Genomic DNA, 12,067 nt, shown 5'->3' with positions numbered 1-12,067 from the left:
GTGCAGCTCACTAACAGCGTTAATTTAATTTTATATAAACATGCTCTTTATGGTTGAAGCAAATCTGACTGATTTTCAATGTAAAAATAAAATATAAAAACTGTTCTTGGAATTATAAACAGAACTTGTCTCTAATACTAATGTAACAGAAATGTATACATAAATCAGACTCATCTAATGAATCTTCCACTAACAACTGTTAGAGAACAATGTTAACATCACACATAAGAATGATACATCTTCTAGGATTTGAAATTTTCAGGGATTGAGAATCACTACATTTTGTAAGTGGAAATACCACTACTAAAAATAGAATGTTATAAATAAAATGATGTCATTTGTTTCTAAAGACTATCAATATACTAGAGAGATGAGAAAATAATAATAAAAGTGAAATATTTCATGGTAAACTTTGGGGGTAAGGTCAGGACTGTAATCTGAGAGTTATCTAGGGGTAAACGCTGCAGCAGCAAGTGCTGCCGGCGAGTATTCTCAGGGCAAAAGGGAAATATGTTAAAATGTTCAAAAAGCAACCACATGATAAATATAGCACAAAAACCTATGTCAAAAGCATATAATTGAATATAGGATGAAAAAAACTTTCATTCCTTTCTTGGAGGCCAACATAAACCTGGATTTCTATATCAGAAATGATCAAATAAATCTCTCAAACTTAAACACAGGCTTTCAGGTACAGAATCTATCCCATTACCTCTGAAATCTACAGTGACTCAGCTTGAGTCTTAATATACAATTATACCTTAGAGAATAGGGAGTTAAACTCTGAAACAAAGAAAAATAATACAACAGGGATTTTTCTGTCTTCTGAAGAACACTCATTATCATCAAGTGAGAATCTAGTCAGGCTTCTAGCCTCACATTTACTTAATTCTGAATGAAATATAATTAATTAGTAAGCCATATAGGTGAACAAGGTCAATAATCTGTTAGTCTCTCTGCCAATTCAATGAAAGATCAACATCAGAGAATTTCTGGATGCTGGGAAAAATTCATTGTCTACTCTTTTAAAAGCATTGGAAAAGTAAGGTATGTTAATAAAGAAAACATAGTTGTCTATTAAAAAATAATATCACTATTAATTGATAAATATACACTTTATCAAAGATTAGAAAGTTTAAGACAGAACTCGGAAAAACAAACGAAAAAACATATTCTTACCCAATTGGGAAATCAACATCATCACCATGAGCTGTCATGTGATAAAGTCCAAATTTAGCCAATTTAACATGTCCCTACAAAAATAAAGGAAAAAAATCACTATGAAATATTTTAATATTACCGGCAGGAATAATTATCATTGTACATTTTATAGGTAAAAAAACCATCACAGAGTCAGATACATTAAAATATATTTACCATAATATTATCATAAACTATTTGCCAATATTTAAAGTCTGCTTTATACTTATTAAAATATATAGGTATGTATAGATGTATGTGTATATATATGTACATACACAAACATAAAAAATTTTGTTTATTTTTCTCAAGCTTTTTGATGAAGCAAAAAAGCAAAACTATTCACATTTGCATTGAATCCTTGCTAGGATATTTGTGGTAATATTCACTGAATAATTTTTTCAGGGAGCTGCAAGTTCATTCATAATGTTATAATTTAATCCTGACATGAGAGTTTTTAACTTGAAAAGATCAGTTCCCAAATCAAGATATAATGAACCTGCTAGATTTCCAACAATTTTTGATATTGTTAAAGAATAACCATAATTGTGACAAAAGTGAGGTTCTTAATAAAAGGCAAGTATAAATTTTACCTCTCTTAAGTTTTTCCCTTTTTAGATGTCTGACTAGAAAAATTAAGTTGATTTTAAGATTGGTTTGTTTTCTTTTTCTCTGAACTTTATTTCTCAGCATTATAAAACATTTATATTTTAAAGCAATTCAGATTGGTTACTCTACTGCCATAAATATGAAATTAATGAGTACCATTTTTTCTTTTGTGATTTTTAATACCATAGTGTAACTGTACTGAATGTCAGAAGAGAATCTGAGGAAAATAGTAATCCTACAAACAGAAAATAATTCCCCAGAAAATAATCTCTCAAAACTATTTTATATGCCTATGAAAAAGAATAAAATTATGATTATTCTTGAAAATATACAACCTTGCTACCTACAATTCTCTTAGAAGCGTTGCCTAGCTTCTTATTAATCATGCATAAGATTTCCAACTAGAGAAGCAGCACTCAAAAAAAGGGAGGGGGCCTAAGTATGAATGGCTGGTGAATAAAGAAGATAAATGAGGAAAAAATAAAGAAGAGGAAATAAGGAAGAACAATAAAGAAGAGAAAATACAATGCAGTTGTACTATGAGACAAAAATTCTATGCAAATAGAGAAGCTTTTTTAAGATGAAAGCAAATTCTGAGGAAGCATAGATTATGAAACGACAATGCATATCTTTTAGAAAATGAGTAAAAGAAAAAACAAAACATGATGTTAGCAAATGACTCGGGGAAAAAAATAATAATGCTTGTAAAAAAATATATGGATTTATATAATTTAAAGATACTTTTCCAAACAACCATAAGTATATCACTTTTATAGTCTTTTCATTATGAATATTCTTAAAACATATTCTTATCCTATAGTCCTTCTGATTAATTGAGTGGGCCCAATTTCAGTAGTTTTCAACCTCAACTAGCAGACAAATATTTAACATGTTACTTGGCAATTACCTTTCGGTCCAAAAGGATATTATGAGGAGATAGTGCTCGATGTACCATACCATGTTTGTTCATATATTGCAAGCCCTGGAGCACCTCAAATGCTATACACATAACCTTTGAAGAGCTACAAAGAAAACAACATATCACAGATCAATAAGTCAATTATAAATCAGATATAAAACCTATTTTAATGAGTTAAATAAGGTTATGTGACAAAATTCAATGTTATATTTTTTATTGTTCTTCCTCTATTCAGAGAAAATAGTCTATACATTTTCTAAAATATCCACTTGTACACATTTTGGATTTTATGATTGCAACAGAATTAATTTGACAAAGATTCCACAGGTTCTTAAAGGCTATTCTAACAGTATATTTGTTCTTTGCAAGAAGAGAGTTTAATTTTGGTGGTGTACAATTGACCTTCTGCAGATTTGGCTTTGCCCAATTATCAGGAAAGTTTCGGCTATATGTGGACCTAAGTCAATGAAAACTACCTACCTTGCTCAAGAAAAAAATATCTAATTCCTTGAAAAATAGCTACAATATATTTTATGGTACACAGACATGATCTTAGTTTTTACATCAATCCACAAAGCAAATTCTAATAATTTATAATTTATCAAACATTTCTCTTTAACTCTTATTCTATTCCTTCTAAGCCATCTTCCACAGGGATTCTCAGCTTCTCTCTCGTCTGCTCTCCCTTGCTTTCCCTCTCCCTCTTTCTCCATTTTTTTAAAAATCAGCATTCATGTAAGGTGTTATAAATAATATACAGAAAAGTACAGGAGAACCATTCATACTCAATCCCCGACCCACCAATATTAACATTTTGGTATATATTTCTTTCCTATCCATTTTAGACATTTTAAATTAAGACTTTTAAAAACTAAGCTAATATCCCCAAGTTAACTATTAAAGGTATTTTTAAAGACATATAAATAACAAGCCAATAGTGGAGATAAAATGGAATTACTAAAATATAGTCAATTTAAAGGCAGGCAGAATAAAAGGAAAAAAAGAACAAAAAACTAATGGAGCAACTAGAAAATAACTAACAGATTTAATTCAGATGTATCAGCCATTATATTAAATGTAAGTTATATAAACTCACCAATTAAAAGATAATGATTATCAGAATGTCTAAGAACTAAAACTCATTTATATCCAGACTAAAAGAAATTCACACTAAATAAAAGACATAAATTAAAAGTGAAAAAAATGGAATAACGATCACTAATTGTCATGGGCTTTGGTAGGGGGATGGGTTGACTACAAAAGAATATGAGGGAATTGTGCATGAGGGAACTGTTCTATTCTTGAATCTGATGTGTACATGATTGCATTTGTGCAACTGACCTTCTGTAAGTTTATTTTTTATTTTTATTTTTTTTTTAGGCGATGCAACCCTTGGTTGATCTCACAGATTGCAAGGACCTTGTCAGATTACAAACCCTTATTTATTTTATTTTATTTTTTAATTTTTTATGCCTATAGTACCTGGTCTTCCTAGGTGGTCTCCCATCCAAGTACTAACCAGGCCCGACCCAGCTTAGCTTCTGATGCAGGTTTAAACTATATGAAAAAAGGGTAAATTTTAAAGTATATAAATTATACTTCAATGAACTTGATGTTAAAAAAAATAGGCTAAAATAATTAATTTTTTTTAAAGTAGGCTGAACATTTTTTTAAAGTTGCAATTAATCTCCTCATCTAAATTAAAAATCATAAGAAAGAAGCAGAGATGAAAAACTAAAATCCCTCTCTCCTCTCATCCTATTCTGACTTTCCAGAGGCACTCACTCTTTTCAGTTTCTGTTTTCAATTTTTCTAGTGGTTAGATTTTTATTTAATATAATTAACTCTTCACTATGCACAATGATATAATTAAAGTACTTCTACAAACTTCCAATTTTCCTTTCCCAACTTCTGATTTTATTACTTATATTATTTCTACATTATCAAATTTTTAAGTGAGATAAAAGAAACCTGAACTCCTTTCTTGAGGGCTAAACAAATGAACAAGTAAATACATAATATGACATATAGCGATTAAGTGCTAAGGAGAAAAAGTGGAGAATAGAGAATGTGGGATAGAAGGTTTGCTATTATATATATAGTGTGATCCAACAAGACTTCACTGAGAAGGTAATATTTGTGCAGACATCTAAAGGAAGTGAAAAGACATGCAGCTCTCTGGGAAATGGGTGATTCGGGTAGAGGATGCAGTAAGCAAGTCCTCAAGGGGGAGAATGTGCAGCAGTTCAAAAGAGCACAGTGAGGCCACTGAACATGCAGTAGAGTGAGCAAAGGGTAAAGTGGTAGGAAATGAGGCCTGAGGGGTAATAGGTGCCAGATCACTTAGGCCACTTAGGCCACTTGGACTACTGTAAAGCCTTTGGCTTTTACTCTGAGACAGATGGAGAGTGATTAGCACATTGCTGTATTACAATTAGTAAATATTCACTGTAGAACTAAGAGAATAAAATTTAAACCTAAGACACTTAACCCATAGCTTTCAAAAGAAAATGTCTCAGTGATCAGGATTTATGGATAATCTAAGTTTATAACTATTCATGAAGGTTATCATCAACTACCATGATTTTTTATACCTCATGTTATTCTTTTAGCATTACTTTTTTATTTAGCTAGAATACATCTATGAGAACATTTTTCATAGAGGGCAATGAGTAGGGCATTTTAAAGTACAGCATGTTTCAAATGTCTTATTCTTACTTTTAAACTTGGAAAGAATTTCTCCATTGTCTTTGAGTGTTTAGTAATGACAAATAGTCTAATAGCAGTCTGATTCTAATTTTGTTGAAGATACTATGTTATGCCTCTCTGGAGGCTTTCAAATTTGTTTTTTGCTTTATCTATAGACATATTTTTTGCCCAATATACCAATAGAGTGGGTATTTGTGCTAGTAAGCATTAGGCGTGCCCTTTTAGGACTCATGTTCCATTAACACAAACATTAACAAGGAAAAGTTGATTTGTTATGGCTTTCATTACTTTCTCTTCTTCTTTATCTTTTAGTTGGAAGTCTTGGCGGGCAGATGAAATTTGAACTATTCTCTATATCAACTTTGTCTTATTTCCTATGATCATATAATCTTTAGCTCTACGTATTCTATTATTTAATTTACAGGATCTCTCTTCTGTTCTCTATTTGCCTCTTTTTAATTGATCCTATCCTTTGGTTATGGCTATGTTATTATTTTGACTTTCTTGAAGAATAGTTATTAGAACTCTTTCAATTCTGGAAGCAAAGAAGTGAGTGATCTTTATTTTCTCTGGGTAAGTTTTCTTTTTCCTCCCTTGGCTCTCTTTCTCACAAATTATTTTTTCCCTCAATTGTCTGGTAATCCCTGGTTATCAGCCATACTTTACAATAAAGCAATAAAGTGATATTCTCCACAAAGTGTATAAACAAGAAACAATAAAGTTACTATTCATAAAAAATGCATATTTAAACTGACTTGTTACTATTCATTAAAAAAATGCATATTTAAACTGACCTATAAACTATTTCTCTTTATCAAATAGTTTCTCCCATATTAAAGTGCCACAACAGCCAGTCTTAAGCAAATGTGTGAAACAAGAACAATTTGGAATTAACAGAGTTTTCATTAAGATCTTCAAAAAAATAAATCAACTATATAAAGGAAAAAATTTCAAACTTAAAACCAACTATAATAACATTGATAAACATGTGGATATGAGAGTGCAAACCCCTTCCCTTTTAAAAGAAAGTTTTCCTTGAGATTAACAAATAAAACATAAATACTTAATTTTTTTTGAGCTCATTTGGCTCTATGCTATGAGTCGGTTCTAAAGCATTACTCTCTTGTCCTTTGTCTATCTGTCTGTCTGTCTCTCTCTCTCTCTCTCTCTCTCTCTCTCTCACACACACACACACACATTCACACACTCACAAAATCTTAAAAGCTAATGTCATATTCTGCTGTGACACTAGAGGGCCTCAGTTGCATACTACTTCAATATAAATGTCTTTCTCATAAGAATTAAAACAAAACCTTTAGTGATTGTTCCATCAAACCAGTCCTGAAACAGCTGAACACAGATTACATGTTTACCTTCCCTGTTTCTGCTAACTGATTATAAGATATAATTGGAAAATACTTATATGTCATAAAGCACATTTATGCTACTACCGAGATGATCATACATATTGCAATAATCTAAAAATTCAAGCATAAAGCTGAAGCTGATGACATGCCTTTTCTTAGCTATTACCCAAGACTACATATAAATCAGAGTTAATGGGCTCAGTACTCTTCAGTTCTAATCAGACAGTAAATCAGATTTGCTTTCTGCCCTTTTGTACTTTTAATGTTTAAATTTAAATTTTATTTTAAAATATAAGGTATAAAGAAGAAAAAAGATAATATTATTTTCCACAATGAGAAAGAAATAGTATTTATGGAATTTTGCATACTTATTTGTTTTTAAAGCTGTATTCTTTAATACTGCAAAGAACTTATAAAATAATTTTAAAAATTATTTCGAAGTAGCTAATTCAATTATAATACAACAGCAAGGTAAAAAAATCATATGCTCAGTAATAGTTAGTATGTTACAGTTTAATTGAAAATAGGCTCTAGAAGGAAAGTCAGGTTAAGAGAATGTGATTCACACAATTTTAAAAAAAACATGTTGGCAGGGGACAACATGACTTTGTCCTGCACAATTTACAAGTCAGAGTCTTATTAATAGAGAAATCCATCATTAACCTGGAAAACATAAATTAAGCTTCAAATCATAAAATATTCTCCTCATTTTCAAATTTTCAGTTACTATTGTCACTTCCAGTGACTAGGAGGGTAGGTAGCATTTGCTTTGTTCATTGTCCTTGACAGTCTGAAATTTAATGAGCATAAGAATCCTTGGTGATTATAAATACATAAATACCACCAAAAGGCAGCTTTCAGTATAATATGATTAATATTTTCTAATATTTTCTAATAATTTTAAGATATTTTCATTTACACTCAAACACATCAATTAAGTGGCTATTAGCTGCTTAGTAGTGTATTTTTTAGGCCACTGCATTTTTAGGTTCCATAGATACGAAGAGGAAGAATTGATCTCCACAATCAAAAAGCCTATGGTTTAGCAAGATAGGCAGATTTATAAACTGATAATAGTAACACAATTAAATACAATAGAATTTCAATAGTTATAATTCCATAATTAAATCAGCAGATGAGAGTTAATCATTTTTTCCTCTGGGAAGGAAAACATAAAAATTTATTTATTACATTGGTGAGAACAAAACAGACCTACAAAAATCATAAATTTGGGGAAAGATTAAAAACGTCACTACCATCATCATCAGTAGCAAGAACAAATGTTGATAATTCCTAGGCATGAGTCAACTTGGTCATATTTGGATTGTGAACCATAGCTTGATAATTTAAATCTATTACGTTAGTACAATACCAAGTATATTTTATTTATCCCTTTATCCCTTTCCTTATGGATATCAAAGGAAATTTACACTGTGGCTTCTGATAGAATCATCCCTAAATTATCTGCAGTTGTTTAGCTTGGTTGGTTAAAATATCCTGAGGCCAAGGTCATACGTTTAATGTCTATAAGGTTCATAGGCACAGATTTTCATCTAACCAGCAATTAGCTTCAAATCTATATTGTCACAATGAGACACTGCTCAGTCTCTCTTTACTTAAAACATTCTGATTTTCAGCTACTTAAAACATCCTATATTTCTCCGTTCCTGAGGACCTGCCCATTATCTCATCAAGACCTTGAGACCCCTGTTCTGTGAGCCTCCTCTGTTATCTCAACCAAAACAAAAAACAAAAAAAAACAACCAAATGAAAAAGTGTGTGTATGTATGTTTACACACACACACACACACACACACACACACACACACACACACAGCCAGGATCCTTAATGGATTCTCATCCAAAGGCTCTACCCCTGGTAGAAAAATCAATGAAAGGGACTAATTCTGTTAGATTTAAAACACACCATATAGATTCTCTTTTACAACCCAAATGTCTATCAGCAAATGGATAAAGAAAATATGAGATACACACACACACACACACACACACACACACACAAATAGAATCTTATTCAGCCTTGGAAAAGGAAAGAAAATTCTACCATTTGCAACAACATGGATGAACCCAGGAGACATTATGCTAAGTGAAATAAGCCAGACACAGAAGGACAAATACTGAATGATTTCACTTACATGATTACCTAAAATAGTCAAACTTACAGAAGGAGAGAATAGAAAAGTGGTTACCAGGGGTTGGAGAGAGAAGAAAATGTGAGTTATTCAATTGGTATAGAGTTTTAGTTACACAAGATGAATGAGTTCTAGAGGTCTGTTATACAACATAGTACCTATAGATAATAATAGCGCATTATGAACTTACAAATTCGTTAAGAGGGCAGGTCTCATGTTAAGTGTTCTTATCACAAGCAAAGATAAAAAGGACATAAGGAAACTTTTGAAGGTGATGAATATGGCTATTATCTTGATTGTGGTGATGGTTTCATAGGTGTATGCGTATGTACAAACATCAAATGTATACATTAAATACTTGCAGTTTTCTTGTATATCCATTGTATCTCAAGAAAGACGTTAACAGAAAATAACAAGAAATTTCTATCAGCCTCAAGCTATCAGTTTATGGTATTTGCAATGTTTCCAAGAGATGTTATTCATATTGCAAAATATAGAAGCCAAGAAAGAATGAGAAGTCATGGTTGCTGAGATAGACTTGGAATTCATTCACGTATAGGTGGTAACTAAAACCACACATGCTATTTCCTCAGATCTGTAATCCATGATATTTCTAAGGGCCATTCCACAATCCAAAATACCCGTAATGTCAGCAAACCAAGGGGGGAAACACACTTCTGGATTCTATGAGTTCAAGATGTTCTTTCACCTTATAAAACCTGACCACTCCCATAGAAATTTTCCTTTGGTCTAAAACTTTCCTTACTTGGTATCAGCCCAAGGTAAAATGTTAAGGGAGAGGAAACACTGATGAAATATAGTTAGCTACTGTGTGACTGAAGAAATGGAGAGAAAAAGTAAAATGTTAATGATTAATGTTCAGATAATAATACAACCATATAACTTATCTTTTTTATTAAAAATTTTCGTGGTGACATTGATTAATGAAATCAAATAAGTTTCAAGTGTATAATTCAACAAATGTCATATATACATTGCAGTGTGTTCACCACCCAAAGTTAGATATCCTTCTGTCACCAAATATTTGACCACTTTTACCTTCCTAACCCCCTTCCCTCTGGTAACCACTAATCCACTGTCCGTGTCCATAAGTCTGTTTGTCATGTTTGTTTGTTGCTTTCAGTTATATAACCCACATGAGTAAAATCATATGGTTTTCAAGTTTTTCTGTCTGATTTATTTTGCTTAGCATGATTATCTCAAGTGTTATCTTTAACTTAAACTCTCCTCTATAACTTCAAGACAAAAAGAGCTCAATTAGCATATAACTTTTAAAGATCCTATCGTTCCAAAATTTGGAGAGGGGGTATTTTCAGTGACACACTAATATCTTCGAGACTCTTAATTTGCTACTTACCACTTACTAAATGTTGTTAAAAATATCACAATATTAAACAGAGTAATTTTTCTAAAAGATAAGAACAACAAGAAAGTTTTTAGAATTGAAAAAGGAAATAACTCATTTCACTATTAGGTACACATGTTTTAGCTTGAAAGGACATCTATCCATGCTAAATCTAAGAATTTATTTGTCTCAGATTTAGATGTTGTGTAATGGACATTGCACTGATTAACTGCTTACCTAAAGGTTATTTTGTAATAAGTCTTAAAAAAAAAACAAAAAACTGTGCATCTGTCCCTAAGTTGTGAAATTGGGCATATTTTACAATTCAATTCTTACTTCAAAATAACCAAAGTTGAAAGCTATAAGTCTGGAATGTGACTAATTCTCAATGGGACACAATAAATTGGGTAATTAACTTCCCAACTTGAATACTAGATAACTTTCCTTTCTCAGCAGAAAATTAATTTGATAAGATCAAAATACATATGGAAAGCATAGTCTAGTGGTTTGAGGTTCAGACATAAAGCCAGGAGACTCTGTCACTGATTTTCTATGCTTGGGAAACATTCCAACTTCATCCTGCCTCAGTTTTCAAATTTATAGAGTAGGAAATATAACACCAAGTGGGGGCTACACGGAGATCAATGAGCTGTTGGCTGTGCACAGAATCCGAATCAGCTTAAAAGCAAAACAAAACAATCAAAAAGTTCAAGTCCCCTAAAAAAAAAAAACAAGGTCTTTTAATAAACTATATAATACAGTAAGTCCTCACTTAACATCATCAATACGTTCTTGGAAATGTGACTTCATGCAAAACAATGTAATAAAACCAGTTTTCCCACAGACTAACTCATCTAAATAAGAGTTAAATCCCTGTCATATTTCTAATCACAAAAACATCACCAAACTTCTAAATAAAGACCCAAAATACATCTCATACTAATATCTAATATAAAATGAATGTGAGCTGTGCATGCATTTAAGAAAAATTAATAAAAACAAGTACGCTAATTATTTTCCAATGCATTTATTCCAGTTCAGGGTCGCAGGTGGCCAGAGCCTATCTCAGCAGCTCAGAGTGTAAGCAAAGCAGGAACCAGTCCTGGACAGGACATCCTTTCATCAGTCTCATTTTCTATTTTATCTGTGAGAATATAATCACCCTTTACTAAGCAGGATTGGAGGATCCTGGGGTGAGCTGGATACTTCCGCCTGATCAATGTTTTCTTTTCCCAAGCAACTTTACTGTCCTGGCACAGAAACTTCAAAACCATTTCTTTACCACAGTTACTGATACTGGCAGTGCAAACACACTGGGTAGTAAGTCCCACTTCCCATGTCCTGGCAGCATTTGGTATGACATAAGACTGTAACTTTTCTCTAAGAATGAAACTATGATGGCTCATATTTGATTGGATCTGTACCGCAGCATATTCTGATTTCTTAAATTAACATTTATATATTACTGTGTGAAAAAAGAATGAATAAATTTCTATTACTGTTCAGAATTTTTATTTGAGACCGAGTCACATTTTTTTAGGTAGACCAACATTTTACATGTTTTAGGCAATCTGTTACCCTATCCCCAATCGAACACGGCAGACAGTGAATGCGAGGGCCTGTATTTTATTCACTTGTTTAGTACAGTGTCTGCAAAACAGAATAGTGCAAACAAAAGTTTGTCAATGGAAATGTTCACTTCAATAATATGATGTGTCTTAAGCAAATTATAAGAAATATAATT

The 12,067-nt window shown here is 31.8% G+C and overlaps 1 protein-coding gene across 2 annotated transcripts in view; it reads right to left on the bottom strand.

The window, feature by feature from the left end:
• Positions 1-12,067, bottom strand: part of TBCK (TBC1 domain containing kinase) — a 157,148-nt gene that overhangs the window by 118,916 nt on the left and 26,165 nt on the right. For both annotated transcript variants that reach the window (XM_011361472.2, XM_011361471.2), the window contains exons 4-5: positions 2,717-2,831; positions 1,180-1,253 (exon numbers count right to left, since the gene is read on the bottom strand). In XM_011361472.2, the coding sequence (XP_011359774.1) occupies positions 1,180-1,253; positions 2,717-2,831 (189 nt within the window). The remainder of the gene's footprint in view (positions 1-1,179; positions 1,254-2,716; positions 2,832-12,067) is intronic.

Source organism: Pteropus vampyrus, unplaced genomic scaffold (assembly GCF_000151845.1).
Source record: "Pteropus vampyrus isolate Shadow unplaced genomic scaffold, Pvam_2.0 Scaffold67, whole genome shotgun sequence".
In the NCBI taxonomy this organism is placed as follows: Eukaryota; Metazoa; Chordata; class Mammalia; order Chiroptera; family Pteropodidae; genus Pteropus; species Pteropus vampyrus.
This window is presented reverse-complemented; position numbering and strand designations above follow the sequence as displayed.